Genomic DNA, 26,201 nt, shown 5'->3' with positions numbered 1-26,201 from the left:
GTAGATAGGAAAGCAAACCATGTGGAGAACTCAAAGAATCTGCAAAAGGATATAAATTGGCATTGCTGAAAAAAGAGACATGCTGTCAATACTTTTCATCTTGGACTCATCAGGACAGATGCAAGAATGTCAAATTTCAAAGAAAGCAACAATTTATACTGCATGAGAAAAGGGTGCTGATTGGTTGGCAAGTCAACTCTGATCAGTTGAGCTGTTGCCATGGAGAAAGCACCAAGGAACTACTGTCCCCCATGGTTTTACTTCATTCAAAAAAGGTACAATGCCTGGACATGTTCTTTTTGCCTGCGAAGGACAGGTCCCTGCTATGCTTAAAGGGGGCATGGGTCAGATAATTGGCACTACAGCATTTTACATTTATCTCCAACCTGCACACCCTTGAAAAAGTGTAATCAGTGGATTTTATCCTCATTATTTAGGGAAATCGGAGTTTTGCAAATTTGGCTTTATTTTTGTTAAGTTAGAAGAGAGTGATCTATACTGTCTTCTCTCTTTTAACATATGAAATATGAAGATAGTTCAGAAGACTACTTTAACAAGTTGGTGTCCCACTAATTTCAGTTGTACTGTTGCCCTGTGTGCAGCCAGAACAATGTCTGTCTTCAAGGTCTAACTCTTCAAGGTTGTCCAACACCTGTAGTTAATCTCCAAATTTATGGCGATTTGATGATAGAAACACTTCAAATTTTGAAAAGCTAAAACTATTTTTCAATAATATAAAAATATTCAATATAAATGTTATAATTAGAATTTCTAGGTAATAATGCCCAAGGTAATGAATGCCTTAACAATACCAGAAAAGGTGGAATAAGAAAATTTGATTTTGCTCTCAACCTCCCCATCCCAATAAACCACAAGTAATGCATGTTGACATGGACACTCTTTGATCTTATTCAACAAGCTGCAAACTATTGAATATCATGATTTTGGTTTATGAATGGTGATATATTTCTTGTACAGTCCCCATTCATAACAATTAAGTATCAATTCATAATGTATGTTATCAACTCACTTTATGATATTCATTGTGTTCTGACTTTTTTAGCTTATTCACGACTAAATCCACCATTTGCCATTGTTTCAATATAATCCGAGTTGCTGGGAAGACACCAGATGGCATCATTATTACAACTGCACAAAGTCAATATGGGCTGAAAAAAGTGAAATCACAATGTGGGTGTAGTGAACTGGTTAATAAAATGTGTTAAAACATTCTTCCAAGGCATGTCTGCCTGTTTTTTAATTGAAAATATTTTCTACTAGCCAGTTGATTCCTTTCACTATAATTTGCTGTTAATTTGTTATGAATAAACCTTTGCAAGAAGAAACAAGTTCCACTTCTACCTCCTACCCAAAACCCACAAACAGGACTGTCCCGGCAGACCGATCGTGTCAGCCTGTTCCTGCCCCACAGAACTCATTTCTTGCTATCTTGACTCCATTCTCTATCCCCTTGTCCAGTCCATTCCCACCTACATCCGTGTTTCCTCTGACACCCTACATCATATCAACAGTTTCCAGTTCCCTGGCCCCAACCACCTCCTCTTCACCATGGACGTCCAATCCCTCTACACCTCCATCCCCCACTGGGATGGTCTGATGGCTCTCCGCTTCTTCCCCGAACAGAGGCCCGAACAATCCCCATCCACCACTACTCTCCTCTGTCTGGCTGAACTTGTTCTCACACTGAACAATTTCTCCTTAAACTCCTCTCACTTCCTCCAAATAAAAGGTGTGGCTATGGGTACCCGCATGGGCCCCAGCTATGCCTGTCTCTTTATGGGGTATGTGGAACATTCCTTGTTCCAGTCCTACTCCGGCCCCCTCCCATAACTCTTTCTCTGGTACATCAATGATTACTTCGGTGCTGCTTCATGCTCTCGTCTGGACCTGGAAAAATTTATTAATTTTGCTTCCAATTTCCACTCCTCCATCATTTTCACATGGTCCATCTCTGACACTTCCCTTCCTTGATCTCTCTGTCTCAACTTCTGGTGATAGACTGTCCACCAATATCTATTCATACAGAATTGAAACATTAACTCTGCTTCTCTCTCCACAGATGTTGTCAGACCTGCTGAGCTTTTCCAGCATTTTTGCTTTTTATTTCATATTTCCAGCATCCGCAGTATTTTGCTTTTACCTGTTGAGTGTTTGGGCAGGTTGTACCAAATATTCCTTTAAATGCGATACTTTCCGAACAGAACTAGCAACTCAACACTGGATAACCATGAGGTGCTGTGGGCCCTCATCAGCGACAGAATTGTGTTCACCATAACCTGCAACCTTATGGCCCGGCATATCCCCCACTCTACCATTACCAGCAAGCCAGGGGATCAAAGAAGAGTGCAGGAGGGCATGCCAGGAGCAGCACCAGGCATACCTAAAAATGAGGTGTCAGCCTGGCGAAGCTACAACACAGGGCTCCTTGCATGCCAAACAGCATAAGCAGCAACTGATAGACAGAGCCTAGCAATTCCACAACCAACAAATCACATCTAGGCTCTGCAGTCCTGCCACATCCAGTCGTGAACAATGGTGGGAAATTAAACAACTCATTGGAGGAGGAGACTCCACAAATATTCCCATCCTCAATGATGGAGGAGCCATCAGTAAAGTGATGGAAGGGGTCTTCAACAGTGCTATCAAGTGGCACTTGCTTAGCAATAACCTGCTCACTAACGCTCAGTTTGAGTTCTGCCAGGGTTACTCAGCTTCTGACCTCATTACAGCCTTTGTCCAAACATGGACAAAAGAGCTGAATGCTAGAGGCGAGGTCAGAGTGACTGCCCTTGACATCAAGGCAGCATTTGACAGAGTGCGGCATCAAGGAGCCCTAGCAAAACTGGAGTCAATGGGAATCAGGGGGAAAATTCTCCACTTGTTGGAGTCATACCTAACACAAAGGAAGACGGTTGTGGTTGTTGGAGGTTAGTCATCTCAGCTCCAGGACATCATTGCAGGAGTTCCTCAAGGTAGTGTCCTAGGCCCAGCCATCTTCAGCTGCTTCATCAATGACTTTCCTTCCATCATAAGGTCAGAAGTGGGGATGTTCACTGAGGGATGCACAATGTTCAGCACCATTCACGACTCCTCAGATACTGAAGCAGTCCATGTCCAAATGCAGAAAGACTGGACAATATCCAGGCTTGAGCTGACAAGTGGCAAGTAACATTCACATCACACAAGTGCCAGGCAATGACACAAGAGAGAATTCAACCATCACCTCTTGATATTCAATGGCATTACCATCACTGAATCTCCTACCATCAACATCCTGGGGGTTACCATTGGCCAGGTACTGAACTTGACTAGCCATATAAATGCTTTTTAAAAATTCATTAATGGGATGTGAGCATCACTGGCTTGGCCAACATTTATTGCCCTTGTTCAGGGCACATCTAAGAGTCAACCACATTGCTGTGGGCCTGGAGTCACATGTGGCCAAACCACACAAGGGCAGCAGATTTCCTTCCCTAAAGGGCATTAGTGAACCAGATGGGTTTTTACAACAATTGACAATGGTGTCATGGTCATGATAAGACTTTTAATTCCAGATTTTTATTGAATTCAAATTCTTTTATTTACCATGGTGTGATTCGAACCCAGGTCCCCAGAGCATTATGCTGGATTACTTGCCCAGCGACAATACCAGTACGCCATCGCCTCCCGAAGTACAAGTACAGGTCAGAGGCTAGGAATCCTGCTGCAAGTAACTCACCTCCTGACTCCCCAAAGCCTGTCCACCATCTACAAGGCACAAGTCAGGAGTGTGATGGAATACTCTCTGCTTGCCTGGATGAATACAGCTCCAACAACACCAAGAAGCTTGATACTATCCATGACAAGGCAACCCACTTGTTTGGCACCCCTTCCACAAACATTCACTTCCTCTACCAGTGACGCACAGTAGCAGCAGTGTGTACCAACCACAAGGTGCACTGCAGAAACTCACCATGGCTCCTTAGACAACACCTTCCAAATCCACAACCACTACCATCTAGAAGGACAAGGGCAGCAGACACATGGTAACACCACTACCTGGAAGTTCCCCTCCAAGCCACTCACCATCCTGAATTGGAAATATATCATCATTCCTTCACTGTCGCTGGGTCAAAATCCTGGAACTCCCTTCCTAATAACACAGTGGGTGTACCTACACCACAGAGACTGCAGCGGTTCAAGAAATCAACTCACCACCACCTTCTCAAGGGCAAGTAGGGATGGGCAATAAATGCTGGCCTAACCAGCGATGCCAACATCCCATAAAATGAATTTTTTGAAAAACATTTTTTTCCATACAAAACTGTGGGCAAGCAGTTTCCTGTCAGGTATTGTCAAAACTGCAGTTAGTCAGTCACTGGGAGACATGTGGAAGCTGTTTATTGGAGACTCTCCACATCCAATTTTCCTTTTGTTCTTTAAGTGAGGCATTTGGCCTCTGTTTAATGCTTCTCTGCAGCTGTTTTACTGAAATTAGGACAGCAGAGGAATGAAAGATTAAACTTTCACCCACTAGTCCATACTACTATGCCTTCATTCTCCAACAGTTACAGTGTGCTTCCCTCTTTCCTGGTTTTTACCCAGCTTTATATTTAATAGACATTGATTCTGATATACAATGTTAAGTATATGGTGGCAGGCTGCGTAAATACCATAGAAATTAAACAGGGAATAGTGTTTCATACTCAAAACAAAAAGCTCTTCCCTGATTCTTGTTTTAAATGAACAGTTTCACTTATGTTTATTTGTTCTAACTGTTGCAGAAGCTGTTTATCTGGATGAGCAGTTCTGTTTTAAATAACAAAAATTATGGGATCAGCAGCTTCAATATATATGAACACAGAAAAGGCTGGAAATCCATAACATCTGTAACTTACAGCCTTTGACCCAGATAGAAACTTTATTATAAATCATGGACAACTGAACTGCAAAAATATAATGGGCCAGAATTTACTCTAGCTGGTGAATGAACATTGCCCACCATTTGTTAGACTTGCCCATGCCCAATTAATTTGTATGATCTTTGCCCCAGAAGTTGCAATATGTTAGATATCCAAATGGCATAGTGCCCTCTGCAGGGTATCTGGGCTCTGTGTGAACAGGGCAGGCAGCTGTACATCGCCATAGCCAATCAGATTGAAGAATTGTTAATAAACAGCTGAGTATGAACCAGGAAGTTTAGGTCAGAATAGTGAATTTAATATCAAATAGTTGCAGAAAGCAAAATAAAGAGAGGGAAAGCAAGACCGGACTAAGAGCAAGAGAAAGAAGAGACAGAAAGGAAAAGATAATTTCCCATTTTTCTTTTAAATCTTCAACAACAATCAAAATCTAAGCAATGACACCCCACACTTGTAAAAGTTAATTTTCGGCATCAGTTGTTTGGCAGTAATTAAGATTTATAATACAATTCATGAGGGTACTTGCACTGAAATGGGCAACCCTACTTTGTTATGGCACTTCAGCAAAGCCTTTGACAAGGTCCCACATAGGAGACTTATAAATAAGGCAAATGCACATGGGATACTGGGTAATTTGATAAGGTGGATTCAAAATTGGCTTAGTTGTAGGAGGCAGAGGGTGATGACAGAAGGATGCTTTAGTGGCTGGAAGCCAGTGTCCAGTGGCGTACCACAGGGATCTGTGCTCGGTCCCCTACTATTCGTCATTTATATAAACAACATAGATGACAATGTGGGGGGCGGGATTAGTAAATTTGCGGATGACACAAAGATTGGCCAGGTGGTTAACAGTGAGGTTGAGTGTCTTGGGCCACATGAAGATATAGACGGGATGGTCAAATGAGCAGATAAGTGGCAGATGGAATTTAACCCTGAAAAGTGTGAGGTGATACACTTTGAAAGGAGTAATTTGACAAGGAAGTATTCAATGAATGGCATGGCACTAGGAAGTTCTGAGGAACAAAGGGACCTTGGCGTGTGTGTCCATAGATCTCTGAAGGCAGAGGGGCAGGTTAGTGGGGTGGTGAAAAAGGCATATGGGACACTTGCCTTTATCAATCGAGGCATAGATTGCAAAACTGGGAGGTTATGTTGGAGTTGTATAGAACCTTGGTAAGGCCACAGCTGGAGTACTGTGTGCAGTTCTGGTCGCCACATTATAGGAAGGATGTGATTGCACTGGAGAGGGTGCAGAGGAGATTCACCAGGATATTGCCTGGGATGAAACATTTAAGTTATGAAGAGTGGTTGGATAGACTTGGGTTGTTTTCGTTGGAGCAGAGAAGACTGAGGGGCGACCTGATCGAGGTGTGCAAGATTATGAGGGGCATGGACAGGGTGGATAGGGAGCAGCTGTTCCCCTTCATTGAAGGGTCAGTCACAAGGGGGTATAAGCTCAAGGTGAGGGTCAGGAGGTTTAGGGGGGATGTGAGGAAAATCTTTTTTAATCAAAGGGTGGTGACGGTCTGGAATGCACTGCCTGGGAGGGTGGTGGAGGTGGGTTTCCTCACATCCTTTAAAAAGTACCTGGATGAACACTCGGCATGTCATAACATTCAAGGCTGTGGGCCAAGTGCTGGTAAATGGGATTAGGTAGGTAGGTCAGGTGTTTCTCACGTGTCGGTGCAGACTCGATGGGCTGAAGGGCCTCTTCTGATCTGTGATTCTGTGATATGTGATGTGATTCTAGCCCATTATTTCTTTTGAATTAATACTGCAATTGGTATAAAAATAGGTTGTGTATTGGCAATTCTACAGGTCCTGAATGTTAAATCTATAGAATACAACTCGTAAAATGTTCTAATCCAACGGTTTGTCCGTTTTTCTATAATTAATTTGCATTTACTTAGGGAGTCACAATTCACAATAGTGTATAATGCTCCTTAAACTTTAACAGGGTGAGAGACTTTATGGAAAGCAGAAATGAGAATTGGCAGAAGCCTTGGTGTGGATAAAAAGGAACAGGAAACAACAAAAGAAATTAAGTAAAATTCTTACTGGAAGCTGAAAATATAGAGTACTCATGGAAAGTAATCCTTAAAAAGATCAATAAGCAAAGGACGCTGTGTGTTCCAGACACTTCAGCACATGAGTTAAGCCATTAATAATGATTGTTAGCTGGTAATAAATTGCTTCTCTCTGGCTGTCAAGAATCTATGTTTGTCTCCAAGAAAGTGCCATTTAGCAGTATAAAAACTGCCTGCTCATTTTTTATTTTGTTCCTGGGCATGCCTTACCCTCATCCCAAGTTGCCAGATGAGCTTCCTGCAATATCTTATAGCTTGATATGGCTTGATCATGTCCCTAACTTTGATCATACCCACTCTCCTTCAATGGCAATTTCACCTATCTCTTTCGTCCGTTCAGAAACATTTGAATCACAAGGAGTAGGGCCATCCTTCTTTGACCTGTTGGGCCACACAGAAGTGCTGAAAATGGAAGTAACTTTTTGGCTAATTTGGAGCTGTCACCACACTCCACTTAACACTCATCAGATTTAACACACTTATTATCAACATTGCACACATAGCCCTAGGTTGTCTTCATAAGCACATTGATCTCTACGGGACATCAGCATGGTATTATAACATGTAACTATATTCACACTTCTGTGTTCCAGCTCCTTGGAGCACATCTTCTTAAGTTGGGCCAAATTTGTCTCATCTCTTTGCAGGTATTACATATTTGAGTATTGCTGAAAAAAGAGACACACTGTCTAAGCTTTTCGTCTTGCACTTACCAGAACAGATTGCAAGGTTACCAATGGCTTTGGTACAGTTTTTCAAACTGTATTGTGGTTCATTAAACATGAACAAAATTAAAAATACTGGAAAACACAAGCAGATCCATTGACATCTGCAAAATGAAAAATAGATTTGTGTACCCGGTGGAGACTTCAAAAATCTCTGAACTCCACTTGAAACTTTAATCTGCCTTTTCTCTTCTCAAAAGCTGACAGCCCTGTTGGACATATCCAGCATTTGCTGTCTTTATTTCTGACTTCCAGTATTCACAGTCCTTTCTTTTGTCACAATCAGAAGAGTCTTGTGACCAATACCGTACAAGCTAAACAAATCAACAAATAAAGTATTCACATCTCTCCAGCTTTTGCTCAGCCTCAAATATATGGGCTTGAAAATATAATAGCAACAAAATATCAATTAAACAAATTCTTCTTACATGTGTGTGCATTAAATACCAACTTTGTTGTTACTCTTTAATACCAGCTGATCTAATCCAATAAGGGGTTTTCCTCGGAGACAGTTAGTGATCCGATTAGTAGATCCCTGAGGATCATCTCAATATTTCTACTTTGATGGAAAATTAGATTTTGCTTCCCATCAGCAGTTCAAAATTCAGGCAAAGCACTCCTCTGACCCAGCACACCCTAATCTTAAGATTCTAACATAATCGATTTGGATCTATGACACACCTTTAACAGGGATTACAACATTTATTAAACATTAAGTTCCAAGCTCATTGCTGATTTAACAGTGCTTTGATAGAAATTGTGGTATTGCTGGATGTTATTATGTACTGAGTGTCTTCAGTTGTGTGGAGAAGAATATAGAGATGCAACAGAAACATAGAATCCCACTGAGGTGACATTAGTGGCAGCTTCACTGTACCACAGGGAGTCCATTGCTGAGGGGGATTGGTTTTTACTCAATAGATTAATATGAGTGTGGCATGATTTTCTACAGACCTGGGCTAATGATCACGTTTCTTTATATGGCACACAGGGTAAAGGCAACCACTTAATTTAAGGACACGTAGGCAAAATAAGAGTCCCCTCAGGAAAATAGAGCCAGACTAGTTAGTGCACCGCCAAACTTCACAGGGGCATGTTTAAACCCAATCTTTCCTGTAGTAAATGCTACCAGATTCTTAATACTAATGCTATTGTACAAATCTACTTCCGTTTTATGACAGGCTGGAGATTGTCATTCGATCTCTGTTTAGGCAACATGTGTCCATATTAGCCGAATATTACCCAGAGGGCAGATAAACAGGGCAGAGTAAGGGGTCTGGAATTTATAAACAGATAAACATTCGCGATATTTGCATCTAGTAAATATTTTATGGTGGAATAGCATTTTCCGTTTTCAACATTTTATACCTATGGGTATAAATTTAGGAAAAGTTTCCCGTGTTATAACGGATGTACTGCAGTTGAAGTCAGTCAGTCCTTCTGCAAGTTTTACCATTTCATCTGTAATCCTCCCTGGCCATGAAGCAATGTAGAAGTGCCTTTATTTTATAGATCACTTCACTATCAGACACAAGTTATCAGTTGTGACGCCTTTCACGAGATCCAGTCTACTTTACACCTTCGGGTATCGTAATCCCCAAGGAGAAATGTCAAGTCACTTGACTTTCAATTACAGCAATTGATTATAACTTTAAAACGCTGTCACGTTATTTTTAAAGTACTTACTAGGCACAAGGAAATAAATATTAACAATTGTTTCTGCTATTATATGCAAGGAAATAAGGAAAATGCAAAATAACCTTTTAAAACACCTGGAACATCCAGGGTGCTAGCTAATATTATAGAATTCGCTAGTATTCATAGCAGATTTTAATAATAACGAAGTTTAAATTAATCACTAACAACTTTCATTCATTGTCACCACTGTCACTAAAATGTGTAAACTCGATCACTAGCAACTGGTTAGTTTATGTTAAAATCGAAGATAACTAGCTGGCAATCGTTAATAGAAAATATGTCCTGTTGTAAATGACACTCTTATTTAGCTTTATTCACCAGATCGCCACATGTTCAGTTCCATACGGTAAGAGGGGGAACTTTTGTTTCACCCGGATGGGGAAACAGATATAACGCTGAAAAGTTATTGCTGATACCTGTTGTTCCGAACATAAATTGCCACTGGGTCCCAAGCATAAATCAAAATTGCAATCGCAATTGTCGCGCTTATATTGGATTGTGCCACGCTTTTGCAGATTTGTATAAGTCACGGGCACGGGTTAATAGCGAAGGACAAGTTAATCAAACAAGAAGGTAAAAAAAAATTCTGCAAGGGCCGGAAACCTGGATGAAAATCAGAGCAAAGGTCCTGGAGAAAAATATCAAACTGCTTTCGCTCTACCGATCCTGGCTGACCTGACAAGTTAAGCAAAGCTACTTCCATAAAAGAAAGGAAATTAAAAGAAACCAGGAAACACTGAGAAATAGTTTGGATTTTACATCTATTCGCCTGCCTTTGCTTCCAAATGCAGTAAATCCGTCCAACTTTTTAAAAAGTTGCCACAACAATCTTTCCAATTACTTCACAACATGGAGCATAGATTGTCGCTTTTATTTCTAGGTATTTTTCCTGTTTTGTTTCTTTTTCTGTTTGCTTTTTCCTCCCTAACTCTCATTATGAGTCTTCTATTGATTAATTAGCCAACTGACATGGAGGAAGCATTAAAATTTATAAAAGATACTCGTTTGATTAATCCTGAACAATTTTAACTCGGTTTTTTGTGTGTGGAAATTCTGCTGGCAATGCCCTGCACAAAGTCTGGAACCATTTTTTCCCTTTCACTTTTCTTTATAACAAAATGTGGGGAGATGTTGTCTCCAGATGCCCTTTTTATTCATTCAGTCGCATCAAGGCTCATGATGATTGTGGAGATTAAGCTGCCTACGTCTCTCTGGCACAGCGAATACCTCCGCTTTTAGGAATCGGACAGTGAAATCCAGAAACAACAATAGACAAACTCATCTTTCGGACAGTAAAACAGGAATAGCAATAGATTCAGTTATGCGATTCCGGGAGTTAGTTGTTCGTCCTATAGGGTGGGTTTCAAATGTTTCAATAGCTATAAATGGTGACGTGATACCTTGGTATAAAATAGCAGGTCCCTATATATGAAGACAATTAAATAAACTCCTTCATGGATAGGCAGATGGATAGTGAATGACTTCTGAACCATCCTCGTCTCATATTCAAACATGCAAATATTATATTTGCCTCTGTTTTGAACTCATACAGGTTACATTATTCATTTGCAACTTCTAATGAAAAACTTGCTATATTCCTGCTGGTTAACTGAGATCATGCATACATCAAATAGATTCAACTGTTACCATATCTTCTAACAACAGACAAGAGTTCTGCGGTGTGGAATAGATTAAGAAGATTAATAAATTCTCTCTCTTTTCCACCAATTCTCAGCGGAAAAATTTAACCATATGGAAGGCGAGAATTAGAATTTCATCACATTACAGCAAAATGTAATGAAAAGAGTCGAACACCTGGGGCCAACTCTGAAAGACACAATTAAAAGGGTTTTAATGAAACCGAGGGAACAAATACATTCGTACCTCCAGTTATTCTGACACATAGATTGATTTGCTGGAGGTGTTGTGGAATATTACTTGAGACTGATGTCACAAGAATGAAAAGCTGCTACTAAACGTTCGGTGCCATCAAGGAAGATTAAAATCAAACAGAATAGTCAGAAACGTGAAATGAGTTTGTACTGTTTCAGCCCAGCTCCGGGAAAAACACATACAGATACCTCGGCAGTTTTGCTGCTCTGGTTTGGTATTTGCCAGCTATATGTGATCGGGTCTAAGAGATAGGGGGCGGGGGGGTGGGGGGGTCGCGGGGGTGTGCAGACTTGTAGGGCTGGAGCATTAAGTGTGCTCATTGATGGGTGAAAGTCGCCACACATGTCAGCGGAAGGCATTTGTTCGGTTTCTAACGGGACAAAAAGCCTTGAAAACATATGCGTTAAGTTGTGTATACAGATGGCTGGAGGAATAATGGACCGAGCGCCACCTCTGTAAGCTGTAGCTGTGTTTTCTTATATGTATAAAGTGCATGTGTACATTCTGCAATCGAGGGCTGGGGAGCTCCTCAGCACTCAGTGCAGTGAGGGAGAGGGGTAGATCTCGCCGGCTGGATTGTTAGTTACCGTTTTAATCCTATTAATTAAAACGTTAACCTGATTGGTGGAAGCACGGTCCCAACAGGCAACCCTTCATAATAACCTGCTCGGAGATAATGATGTAAAAGACTCCCGTCTGCTGATCGCCACGGAAATATCTTGAAGGTGAATCCAAGCAGATAAGCGTTACGAGGTGCTCATCATCATCAGTAACAACAGCAGCAGCACATCGGGACAGATCACAGGGTTAAAAAAAGTGCAGGCATCACCATCAAGTGGTGAAAAGATCAAAGCAAGGACAAGTTGAGATATTAAAAGAGTAGTTTATGCAACAACAACAAAATCCCAGCCAACGGACTTGATCTGGCGAGAATGGAAAGGAGCCTCCACCTCAATGCACCACAAGAGGATCTTTTCCACCAAACTCTCAGCGCCTCGGCCAAAAGGCTGGAGAGCACATTCCGCCCGGCCGCCGCTATTGAGCTCTCCCTGCCTGAGCCCCAGTCCCCTATGGTGTGCTTCGAGCAAGCGGACCCTGAGCCGGTCCCTCAGCAGCCGGGGGGAGAGGGCGGAGGGGGGCTGCGAGCTGGCAGCGGCAAGTACAGCGATCAGCATGTCACCTCCTGCCGGGAGAGCAGCGGCGGAGACCAGAGCCTGGACGATGACAGCGACGAGCGCTGCGAGTTGATGCTGGTGAGGCAGGGCGGCTCGGAGCGGCCGGGCTCGCTGGCAGCGATGGCCAAAGTGGACGGAGGAGCGGCCACCAAGAAGAACAAGGAGCAGCGAGCCCTGCGGCTCAGCATCAACGCCCGGGAGAGGAGGCGGATGCACGACTTAAACGATGCGCTGGACGAGCTGAGGTCGGTGATCCCTTACGCGCACAGCCCGTCCGTCAGGAAGCTCTCCAAAATCGCCACCCTGCTGCTGGCCAAGAACTACATCCTGATGCAGGCTCAGGCGCTGGAGGAGATGAGGAGGCTGGTGGCGTACCTCAACCAGGGCCAGAGCTTGCCGGCCGCGCTGCCCTCCTCCGCCGCTGCCCTCACCCCGAGCCTGGGAGCCTACGAGCAAGCGGCGGCCGGCGGCTACCCGTTCACAGCCAGCGGCTTGGCGGTGGCAGCGGCGGCGGCCAGCTGTCCGGACAAGTGCGCCGCCACCACCGCTCTTTACAACAATGTCACATCCAGTCTTTGCAAACAGTGCAGCGACAAGCCTTAAATCAATCAATAAACACACACACGCACACACACACACACACAAAAAGAGGACAATTTGCATCGCGTGGGGCAAAAAAAAAACAACAAAATGCAAAATCAACAACAAAAACGAGACTAAAAGTCACCGGAACGGACTTTGTTGTTGCTTGGAGATTGTGTCTAGAATTGACTATGTGTACATAAATATTGTCGGAAAAGTTTGGGCGAGGAACTGGGGAGAGAGGATCAACAAAAAAAAAGTTTTTGTTTGGAACGGTGTATCTGTCGGTTTTGAATGGTTGATTTGGACAATTCTACGCGTTTAAAACTGCCCAGCCTCAGCAATATTTGTTGGTTCAAAGGTTCCATCAGTATTAGTAGCTACTATGGATTATTTGTATTAGCTTCATCCAATGCTTTCTAAACAAAATCTGTCTGCTATGATTACGGCTGCGATACAGCTAAATTCCAGGCTGCATTCGTTAACTGTGCTCTTAAAACTGTCCTCCGAGTAGAGCTAGAGCCACAAACGGCCATAAGACTTGTGTTCCTTTTTTTTGTGTTTTCTAGATATAATCATCACAATGGGAAAAGTAATGAAGGGAAGCTCAGAAACCAATTATTTATTGTGACAAAGGAATTAGATGTCAATTTATTTCTTAACTGTGAACGAGTTGGGTTTTATAGGAAAAGAGGTTTATGATACTGTAACATTACACGGTTTTATTTGTGTTTCAGGTCTCTGTACAGATTAAGATGTGTTAAAATATTTTTGTTACGTTTCTTATGACAAAAACGCTATTTACCCAAAGTGAGCTTTTTGTTTGCATGACGGCACAGTGCCTGTCCATCTGCAATATATAAATATATAAATATCATATAAAGTATGTATAAAAAGGACTTGCGATGTTTTTACTGCTGTCGTGTGTTTGATTTGCAGTTTGTGCGAACTCTGGTTGACAAGTTGGTACCACTGCCTCCCTGAAAGGGTCTGTTGGCAGCTCATGATGTATGAGTGATGATGTACAAGTCTGGCTCTGATTATAATATATAACCATTTGTATGTGTTATCCGTGTTGGAAGACAAATTTATTAAACATATTTTGAACAAACGACATCTATCCAATTTTTGCTTCATAAGCAATTTTAAAAGTAGTACGAGTGGCCCAGGTTAGGTAATGCATCATGTGAAGGCTCAGACGTGTGGTATAATACCATAGCAATGGCTTTTTAAGTGAAATAATCGTTGCACGAGGGAAATCAGTAAATGATCATCACTAGTACAAAAGCAAGGACTTGCGAGGAATTCTGATAGATTAAGATTCTCTCCCTCCTTTCAAATCTATCATTTCGAAGGAAAAAGAAACATTTTCAAAAGGAAAAATGTTGGAAGGCGTGACTGAACAAAATCTTGAATAACGACATATGGCGTGGATCTGAATTGTACTCTTCCAATTGATGGGAATTTGCATAATTCCCCTTTTTCCAGTTATTTCTTGAGTCACGTATGAATGCTTAGAACCAGTTCCGTTAGAAATGCTCTAACCCTTTAAACTATCCTGCTGCTGTATCCGAGCCGCACAAAGAATGTGAGAGTATACTCCAGATACCAGGGTCTGGTTGACCGGGTTTAAAGGAAGAGTTGTCCATACTGGTTTAATATTCAACATAGCTGTTTGTGCTCAGTCCCAAACCATATGCCTTAGACGACGCTAAACGTGGTAGAACGGGAATGAATATTTTCTGCTCCACTTACTATCAAAAGATTAATCAGAACCTGTAACTTTTCAGGAAACATAACTGTGCCACAAAGCAATAGCACGCCAGCCGACGCAGAAGGGTTCACTAGCCCGAGGCCAAATGAAATGTCTCTCAGCATTAGATTACAAAGCCTCGGTGCACCTAATTATGATTATTAAAACAATTTCCATGACGATGTCTAATATTATGTTAATTTGAAAACAACTGTGTATGAAAACTGTCGACTATAATACCTAAATTCATTTAATGAAACACATCGTTAAGGCAATTAAACCTCCTGGATGTGATTAAGGAACATAATTGCGACACTGTTCATTGCCATAATTGGGTGTCTTTAATCAAGGGGTATAGTGAGGAGCAACACTGCCATTACTTTGTATTGTCCTCACTCTGCTGTCCATCACTCTGATTATGAATTATTCCCAGCCACAGGACTTTTTGCATAATAAAGTAATTGGATAATGTTGAAGCAAGATTTGCTGCCTAGTATTTTATTGCTGTACCCCGCTCTGAATAATTGTCGTTCTATTAATGTCACTCTACCTAGGTAAAACTGGACAAATCCTCGAAAGAGGGTCCATTTTTTTAATTAAAAAATCCCTTGCCAGTTAAGCTTCAGCGTTATCATAACTATCACTATTATTCACAATGGGAGTGACAAGTTTTCAATATTTTTCAAATCAATACAGATTGTCCAAGTTAAATCGCTCATGTATGTTACAGGTTTGAACGCTGCTGATTGGGCTGATAAAGCGCGAGTGATACCAGATCCTTGTGTTTGACCGCAGTCATGACATACACATTCGGCGGATACCGCAGGGAATCGCCACAACAAAGTAACACGGGGACAAAAATATACCAAACATTCTACTACAACATGAAAACTGCAACAACCTTTATAAGTGAAGCAATTATTTACATCAAGTGTTAGCATTGCCATGCTTACACTGTGAAACATCATACACTTTGATAAAGTAGAGTTCAAACTGGAATAAAACGCAAATTTCATACCATGTTGTAAATGTTGATATGTTTTCATTTGCGACCTTTTATAATCTTTATCTGTCTTTTTTTCTATGTGCTAGGATCGCAAGTACTAGTTTCACTGATTCATCGAGGCACAAACACCATGTATAGTCTCCAAATGCATGCTTAAGAGACGCAACTGGGTTATCGGATCATTACACCATAGATGGCTGTATCTAAATGTGGCTTAGCCAATATTTATTTTTCTACTGTTGTGCTTTATTACTTTCACGTTGATCTTTTTGGTTTAATTTAAATCGCGAAAATATTTAAGCCTATTATTCCTTTGAGGATACAACAGAGATCCTGGTCGAAGAGCGACTCTAATCCTATGGTTGTCCCGGCATGAGTGACATTGACTTTCATAATGTAATGACTTATGAAAGATATAATCATGTGTTAAATTGAATCCTCCGTTTAACTGTTAATGGTGTGCTCAGGGCACATTTACGTATTAGATGCTATGGTAACTAATTACTGTACTGCTGGAAAAAGAGAGGCGATAATGCACTTTCAGACTTTGAGAAATAATTACCAGAATTCACGTTCTGACGAGCCACAGTTAACATCACTAGCGTTAGAATTGTAGAACTGGAGAATAGCATAATGGATGTCAACGTTACTCTACCTCCTTGAGACTATACTTTAGCGCTGTGACAATGAAGGAGCGATTGGCTTCATGACCTCGAGACGCAGGCAGAGGCGTGGTTTATTACTATTATTAAAGGTATAAACTATATATACAAGGCACTGTTCACTTCAAAGGGCATACTATACAGTGCGAAGGAATACATTTCCGCCTGATTGTCGAATGTGATACAATCTTATAAAAGGCGCGCACAGACTTGGATATACAACCTCACGTGTGCAATTCTTTATGATAAAGCTAGTTCTAAATAATTGTTGTATTGACTATTCCACTGCGTGGTATAGAACGAGCGGCTCTCAATGTATTTTCGGACTTGCTCAAGGACAGATTTGCTTAAAACTTGATATAACATTTCATTATGCCAAGCGAATATCTTCCCGCCACCAAACCCTATTTTTTGGCAAAGCGGTATACCTGAGTTTTGTAAAAAAAAATTATTTGGCTGGAGAGAAATTTACAGCATTAATGGGTTTTTTTTCATAAGAAGACATCTTAAGCATGAGCTTGGAAAGTGAACTAGCTTGTTATTACAACTGTTACAGCAACTACTGAAAACAGGACAGGAGCGTGGGCAAGAAACAGATTCTGCTAAGATCGTGTCATTTTGAGTGGAAGGCTAAGGAATATATCTTTAATGTTAGATGAACAGACGTTTTACCAATTTAAATTTACAATTGATTATGTTTTCACAGTAAGTCACATACCGGGAGAGGCACTGTATATGATTTGCCACCCGGTCGACGCTTACAAATAGAATTGATTGAGAGATTACTGTGGTTGATGTCATTATGGCTGCATGCCTTGATACAATTTGTCTATTTCGCCCAGTTCCATTTCAATCTTACCCACTATCATTAATGCATTGTTAGCCCGCTATAATACACTCAGATGCACCCATTCAGTCTAAAGTCTGTTAATTATTTTTTATTAATAGCCAATCAGAAAGGCTGACACGTTATGGGAAATAAAAAGCTGAAGTTTATGATCTGTGGCAAACATTTTATTATGACATTTTGAAAATTACATACTTGATAATCAAACACTGGTCTGTAAAATACAAAATGTAATACAAATGATGGAAGGTATTTGGATAATGCATTCGAAGCAACATTATCAGGATATTTTAATTCAGTTTATTAATAGAGTCAGCATTAACAAATTATCAACTTCTACACAAAATAACTACTTCTCTTCATTTCCAGTTTCCTGAGCTAGTCACCTGGATAATCAAATTCCTGTAACAATTTCTAAAACTATTGGTATACTGAAGCGTAAAATGAATCATTACAGCTATAGATCTTTGACCAATTATCAAGAACAGTTAAGTACTAGGCTCAAACTGGCTAAACTATCTTACAAGAGTGGGTTGTATGGTATCAGACACCACATATACTGACAAGTAATGGTTAATAATCCTGTAACATAATTTTTAAAAAGGAGAATAATATAATTGTTCAACAATTAAAGCTTTACAAACTAGTTCCAAGACATATTTTGAATATTTCACATTTTTAACAAAGAATTTTGATCTATCCCAATTTATCAATAATTTTACAATTTCAAACAATGGTTAACTTCCTTTATCTCCTTCAAACACAACACAACTTTATCATGTTGACACACAATTAAAATATCTATTGTACAATAGAAATACTTAAATATGTTGTAACAGGGGAAGACTGGCATAACTGGTTCTAAAAGCTCCTTTGAGTTTTCCATCTGAGGTCAGTTGCTGCTATTCAAGGAAGATTGTGGTAAAATGTTTCCTGATCCATTCTAGCTGATTAGAATTGGTCCATAAGAACTCTCTTTCCTTACAATTTTTAAAATATCCATTAATTCCATGCTTTACAATTGTTCACTGAGTACAGTTTGCATGTATTTCACATGTATTATTTCATTCTTCAGGAGGTACACACTTTGGAAATGTAGCTTTGGTCTCTAGAATACTTTGTAGACAAAGATGGGATATCTTCCAAATTAACCCTGATCAAAAATATTTTGATTAATTCAATGTTATCCTGCAAATGTACTGATAGATGTCAAAATGAAGAAATCAAATTGCAGATTCTTAAACCAAAGTTGTTTTTGTTAATGTGGTTATTCTTTGGTGAATTGTATGAATGTTTACTAATATGATAACACCAGGTAAATGTGATTTTAGAAAATAATGATTCATAATTATACATAGCATTTCCAAATAGCCAAAGTAAAGCAGTTGGGATTGTAATACAGATCTTGACACTATCCTGAGTCAAACTCACCTGTTTCAGAATTCATCTTGAAATCAATATGATCATATAAAAGCTTTATTCCATTTTCATGTCTGTTTACATTATTTTGCACAATTGAACATTTGAAACAAGTCTGAGTTAACAATCATAATGTAAACAAAGCTTAATCAAAAAGGCAGATAACTGCATGTGGCTTGATTTATTTCAAATTTAAGGAGATGAACTATGAGAAGAGGATATAGGAACTTTAGTCTTTTGCACCAACCTGATATATGGTACTTGCAGAAAGCCACTACCCTACTTAAAAGTCTCAAACTACTGATGAAACCACACAAACAGTTTCTGTTTGCCTGCTACCTAGTGGTCAGGCTATTTCAGAAGGGAACTTGGGTGCAGGTTGCCAAGGATCAAGTGACTCCCTAGGTATGTGTAATGGTGCCCTAGTGACTAACAGCACATTTTACCAGGAAGGAGCACTGGTGCATGATCCTTGCTTGTCCAGCTACATACAGTCACTTCACTTCAAAAGGAATTAAGTTTATGAAGCACTTTGATATGGCAATCTATAAATATAAAAAATATTTAATTAGGGTTGCATTACCCATTAAAAACTGTCTTGCAGGGCAATCTGAGCAAAGTGGCAAGAACTCCGGTTCCAGGGACAGATCTACCCCTTCAATCAATGTGCCACATTAACTGGTCAATCATGAACATCATGAGGTATGTCATCTTGGAACCTGCTCAACCCCAAAGAACGCTCCTAACCATTCATTCAAGGGGATCAGTCATTAGTTGGTTATTAGACAACTGACAGCCACAGGTTTGAGCTCATTAGGAGGATGTTAGATACCAGGAGCTGTTGATGAGTGGTGTGGTGCAGACCACAACTCAAACTGTCAGTGCATTTCTAACAGCCATCAGATTCCAGTATGGACAAGAACCATACTCACTGGGCAGTGTTTCCACCAGTTGGAAGCTTGCAGTTGTAATAGAAATTGCTCACTTCTCTGCAACCCATAAAGCTAACAACCAAACTCTGGTTACATGCTTCTACTCTCTGGAATAATACCAGCTTTTTACACACCATTTCATCAGCATTACATTCACTGCAAGTTATTTAAAAAATTGATGTGGGTTCAGAATTTTCTCAGAGCTTCTCCCACTTCACTGCTGAAGGGTGGCAGAATCCTAACAGGGTTTCTGTCTTCCTTTCCATGGAGTTAAAGGGATGAAGTGATGCAATGCAGAGGAAATTTGATGCACTTTCACCTACTTTGAAAATACAATTACTTCCCTATCTGTTTTATGTTCAATTAAAAAAATCTTCATTCAAGATGGAAGATAAGTGATTTCCAGGTCTCCACAGATATAACCCAGGTGCTCTGAGGCACACAATGTTATAGAAGTATGCATCTAGGTGGCCCATAAAGATAAAACGTTTGAATATTCTTGTTTAAGTACCTTTATCTTGCTAAACATAGAGTCAGTAATCCATACCTGCAATATGTAAAGTTTACTGCCTATAAAATGAGTCTTAATACTTAAATAAGAATAATGTCACATGATTATTCCTTATATAGGAAATAAAGGTCCGCAGTTATGCTGTTCTTCTGCAGCTGATTGGAGGTAAGTGCTATGACAACACAGGAGGCCCAGATATATGAATACAAAATATGTTGATCATTAATTAAATTGAGAAGAGTGAATAATTTAATTAAGTTAATTAACTTTACAATTAGCATTAGTTACCTTCAAGACTGTCCCAAAGTATCACAACTTTGAAGATCTCATTGGGTTTACCTTACTGATAACTTCTTTGTAAACAGTTGGTTCAATCAGAATTTTAAAAGTAGCTTTGCAGAGGATTGTCAATCAGTACCATAGCCCAAAATCTCTTCAAATGTTCATGGGAAGAAAATGGGAGCAGTATGGTCTGATAAATGACACAACATTACTATTGAATCTTGGTGGACCACAGCCACATCTGATCATTATTATTTTTTGGAACATTCCAGGTCTCATAAGGATGCTGAATTATGAATGTAACCTACAAGTGATGTTATGTTTTTGATATGTTTAGAACAATTAATGTGTCAAAGAACAAATATAATGATACTTGTGTAACTGAAATTTCTTCATAAGATATTGTAAGTTCTCCAAGAAAGAAACTGATATGGCGGTAGTGGGGGCAAGGGATGGCGGGGGAGGAGTGGGGGGGAGGGGGGTTAGTGGTGGGCGATGTTGCTTTTCCAACAAGTGCTAAAATAAAATGCATATGTCACTACAACTGAGTGGCATGCTATGTTTTCACTTCAAATGCTGGAGTTTGAACATAACTGAGACCAATATTATAATGTCTTCTCTGTTTTGTGAAATATCCTTTGGCAGTCTCAACTCAGTTCCTAGAAAGTGTGGTTTCTCATCATTGGTGGATAGATTAGAAAAGGTCTATTTTCCTTAGCAGAGAGATCAATAATCAGGAGCATAGATTTAAAGTAATTGGCAGAAGATTAGAAGGGAGGTGAGGAGAAATTATTTCACCTGGATGGTGGATGGGTGGATGGGACGATCCGAACAAACTTCCTGAAAGCTTGTGAAGGGGTAGAAATTCTCTTCAAATTAAAAAATTTCTGAAGTGCCATTACCTACAGGGCTAGGGACCAAGAATTGGAAAATTGGGATTAGGCTGGGTAGTTTTTTAGTTTGGCCAGCACAGACACAATAGGTTGAAGGGCCTCCTGCTATTATAGGATTCAATAATTGGCACAAATTTACTCATGGTGAAATGTCAAAGTCTGGTTTTCTTCTGAGCTCAGGGCGAGTTACATTATTTGCAATGGAACAGATTAAACTTAGCTCTGCATTTGGCCCTGCTACTCATGACCTGAGATGAGCTGAGTGTAATGCCAAATGTAAAATAAAAGATTCCATTCTCCAGCAACAATACACATAGAGATATGTTTTTTTTTTCAAATCCTGCCCACTTATCATGCAAAAAGCCACAAGTTATATCTGAAAATGTGTATACTTTGTAGTGAAATATATTTCATATTAGAAATGCACATGCATTTATATACCTAACTACTTATTTTGGTAGAGAAGAGGGCTGATGGTTATGTTATTGAATTAGTAATCCTGAGATTTAGGTTAGTTAATCCAGAAAATAATTAAAACAAGTTTAAGAAAAATCTGAAAATAAAAACTCATATTAGTAAAAGTGAACATGGAGTTGTCTGATTGTCATAAAAGGTCCATTGGTTCACTAAGGGTCTGGCCTACATGTGACATGCTTCCCATACCCATGTAGTTGATCCTTTACTGCCTTATGAAGTGGCCTCGCAAGCCATGCAGTTGTGTCACCATCTTCTCAGAGCAACTAGCAATGCGCAGTATGTGCTAAGCTGCAATGACACCTACATCCCGAGAATGAGTAGACAGAGAAGTGCTATTAATGCCACAATGCTAGGAAATGAGAGAGTTAAAGCAATTCACTGTGTACAGCAAAAAGTTTTAAAATAATGCTTGAAGATATTCCAGTCTATGAAATTCATGATATAAATGAACATTATTGATTTCTCCAAATGGATAACTGTTGTAGATAAGTGCTTAAGCATCTTGTGTCACAGTTGTCAAGATAATTGAGTGATTCAGCGAACTTGGTTGTTTTTAGACACAGATTCACATGCTGCCTAGAAAATATTGATGACATATATATGACTTTTATATCTGAATTCTAACAATTGCACAACACAAAAGGAATAACTTACATTATTAGAAGAAGGTCCTGAACAAATAGCAGCTTTTGTGTGAATCTGCGATGTAATGGTTCACTGCACAAGGTGATAAACGCTAAGTGAAGTGGATAGGTTTTCCATAAATTGATAATATGCGCTGTTAGTGTGCCCATATTATTGGCTGTTCAGAAAGATGAGTGTAGAATGGCAATTACCATCAGAATGTATCTTACTTTGTAAAATAACATCTTAGGAATATCTCAATTATGAATATGTAAGTTTCTAACTATATTTGTAAGATGAAATATATAATCAGTAAAAATAGTCAAACTTCATTCTGGGAAGAACATAAAAATAGTCTTGCAGGAATTGTTTCTGCAGCCCCATGCACAATGTACTTGTGCAATCCATCTCATGCTTACTAACTTGTCTGTTTCTCCAAGATAATTTCTCCTATTTTGTACTAAATTGAAAAACTATTATTTTATGTTGAAGAAACAGTATTAGGAATTAATGAGTTTAATTTTATCCCACATAGAAGTGCAATACTCGTGTCACTTTAATATTCCAGTTTCCTACTACTGTTAAAAAGTAAGTTCAAATGTAGAATAATAACAGAAAGTGCTGGAAATGCTCAGCAGGTCTGGCAGCGTCTGTGGAGAGAGAAACAGAGTTAATGGTTTGAGTTGAACATGGCTCTTCTTCACCTAAAGAAGTCATATTCGACTCGAAACGTTGGGTGGAATTCTCTGAGCCTGCTGGCGGCGGGCGCGATATGTGATGTGCACTGAAAACATGGCGTAACCTATTTCATGATGGCGTGAAGGCAGATCGCGATCGTCCGCTCAGCCCGCCAATGGTGGGCCGCGTTTCCCGCCATCGGTCGGCGGGGAGCTAATTGTATTACATTCGCATGTAATTAAAAGGCCATCCCGCCAGGCTCTTGGAACCCCACCGTATCATCCATCCACGTCGGCGGGAAAACACGGCGACGTGTTTCACAACAGCACGCAGGCCACGTGCACTTGGCGACCTTCACTTTGGAGGAACTGAGGTGAGTGAGCAGCAGCGTTCTCCACAGCTCACCCATTGTTTACAGGCCTCAGGGGCGCAAGGGGATGGGAGCAACTGATGCCTGGCCCCGCAGGCTACAGCTGAAGGGGGGTGGGGGTGAGGGAATGGTGTGCTGGGCCAAATGCTGGCCAGCCTAGGAGGCGACTGCTCAAGGGGGGGGGGTCAAGTGCTGTCCTGGTGCTGTATCCCGCGTACAGGCAATCGAGGTGGGGGGCAGGATAAGCGAGGGGAGTGGCCACGCATCAGGGACACCTGTATAAACTGACCATGCCTCTGCAACTGAGACAGATCAGGCGCAGCCACAGTGATATGATTGGAGTCAGGCTCCTAGCCTGCCTGCCCATTCAAGCAACATGGAGGCACCAAAGGGACACCAAGCACCCCATACCTTACCCGCCCCTCGCATCCCCCACCCCGCAGCATAGACTTTGAGTCCGCCACCACTTTATTGGACTGTAGAGCAGTTGGACTGCACACGTTGTACAATCTCCTCGCCGACACTGGCCATGTAGACGTCACTGCTGGAGGCGCTCACAGCCCCTTGCAATCTCAGCATCCTGGTTTGGACCAGTGTCCCCTATGTCACAGGTTGAAAGCCATGCAGCGCACTCATCCCTGGCCATCTGAGGGGTGACCAGCACTCTCCAGGAAGCATTAAGGGGCAGTCACACAGGGTCAGGAAAGGTGCTAAGTACAACCATGGTAACCACGTCTCTCTCTCTCTTTCATGTTGCAGGAGGACCACATCAGGATCATGGAAGCCGGTGACCTGGCTGTATGACTGATGGCCTACAGAGGCCGTAGAAAACGGAGGAGGGAGCGACTGAGGCTCCTGGCCGGGGCAGGAGCAACAACCTCATGGAGAAGGGGCAGCAGGGGCTCCCGCACACACTGCCCAGGAGCGACAGCGAGCCGTGGCTGGTCGACGCCTAGTGACACCCAGGGTCTATAGATGCCGCTTGCCTTTCCTGCAGATGACTGAGAACCAGTATCGCTGACAACTGCCCATGTCTAAGGACCTGGTGGCTCACGTCTGCCACTTACTGCAGGACTTGGTGCCAAGGGGACATGGAGGGCATCCACTGCCTGTGGCTATGAAAGTGACTGTGGCGCTCGATTTCTATTCCAGTGGCTCCTTTCAGGGCTCCACAGGTGACCTCTGTGGGATTTCACAATCTGCCACCCACAAAAGGATACATGAGGTCACGTATGCCATCTTCTCCATGGCACACAACTTTGTGCATTTCGCCCGGGACCGGGACAGCCAGGATACAAGGGCCATTGGATTTGCCCTGATCTTGTTATTCCCATAGGTGCAGGGTGCGATTGACTGCACTCATGTGGTGCTCAGGCCTCCATCGCTATACTTGGTGGATTTCATCAACCGCAAGGGCTTCCACTCACTGAACGTGCAGCTGGTATGTGACCACCAGAAATGCATCTTGCAGGTATGCGCACGGTTTCCAGGGAGTGTACACGCCGCCTACATCCTGAGTTGCTTGCAGATCCCTGCAGTCTTCCAGGGTCCACAGAGCTGCAGGGTTGGCTCCTTGGGGACAAGGGCTATCCACAGAGACAATGGCTGATGACACCCGTACTGCATCCTCAGACTGCAGCAGAGCGACACTATATGAGGCTCATGCAGCAGCTCGCAACTTGGTGAAGCAGACCATTGGGATGCTGAAGATAAGGTTCCAGTGCCTGGACCAGACTGGTGGAGCCCCGCAATACAGTTCACAGAGGGTGTCACGCATCGTCGTCGCCTGCTGCGCCCTTTACAACCTGGCACTGCAACGGGGAGAGAAACTGGCTGAGGAGGAGTTGGAGGAGCTGCACGTCTCCTTCAATGAAGAGGACGCCAACGGGGACGAGGGTCAGGGGGTCCTCGGTGGTGACAACGATGGGGCTATAGCTCTCACACTGGCTAGATGAGGCAGGTGCACTTGGGAGGCCCACACAGCTGCTAGATTTTTGGAGGATGATGGCGACATGCAGTGAGGCAACTCCATAGATCCTCACATAGCCTTTGAGAATGTCTGGCCGAGGGCAGCTCGTTTGTGCTCCATGATCAGGGCCTTCTCATAGATGCAGCCATTAAACTTTAGATGCATCTGATGCTGTGTCCACCTTCAGCACCTCAGCCCTTCAGGAGCTGGTGCACAGCATCACTGGTCACAGATGCTGGTGTGATGGGGGCCAGCCCCACGTTAAAAGTGCTGAGAGCACACAGAGAGTATGAGGGAGCTCTGGCGCCAGCCCACTACATTCTGGCAGCAATGACCAGCACTGCCGAGGTGCAAGCATCAGTAATGTTTCCAGGGAGTGTGAGGCTGGACCATCACTGTGGTCTGAAGGCTGCACAGAGCACAGGGAAGAGGCTCTAGACTGAGACACCTGCCTTTTATCTTGTGCAGAAAGGTTTCACATCTGAGTGACAAGAATACAGCTCATCAGAACAAGGAATCACAGGCAGAGTGACATTCTTGGGAGTTTATTGACAATAATGAACAGTATATACAAGCAATCAACACCCATGGCCAGGCTGTGCAACTACTTTTACCTAACTTTCCTAACCCTGCTGCTACGTCTTGGTGCTCCCGGACATCCACAGCAGAGGTGGAGGCCCTGACTGTGGCGACCTT

The 26,201-nt window shown here is 41.7% G+C and overlaps 1 protein-coding gene across 1 annotated transcript; it reads left to right on the top strand.

The window, feature by feature from the left end:
* Nucleotides 1–12,074: 12,074 nt before the first annotated feature.
* Nucleotides 12,075–14,183, top strand: bhlhe22 (basic helix-loop-helix family, member e22). Its single transcript, XM_078539697.1, has one exon. It carries the CDS (start codon nt 12,258–12,260, stop codon nt 13,101–13,103), a length of 846 nt encoding a protein of 281 aa, XP_078395823.1. The 5' UTR covers nt 12,075–12,257; the 3' UTR covers nt 13,104–14,183.
* The last annotated feature ends 12,018 nt before the right edge of the window (nt 14,184–26,201 follow it).

The sequence above is a fragment of the Cetorhinus maximus genome, chromosome 4 (assembly GCF_964194155.1).
Source record: "Cetorhinus maximus chromosome 4, sCetMax3.hap1.1, whole genome shotgun sequence".
Taxonomy (NCBI): Eukaryota; Metazoa; Chordata; class Chondrichthyes; order Lamniformes; family Cetorhinidae; genus Cetorhinus; species Cetorhinus maximus.
The sequence above is the reverse complement of the archived record's forward strand: the minus strand, read 5'-3'. Positions and strand labels throughout refer to the sequence as shown.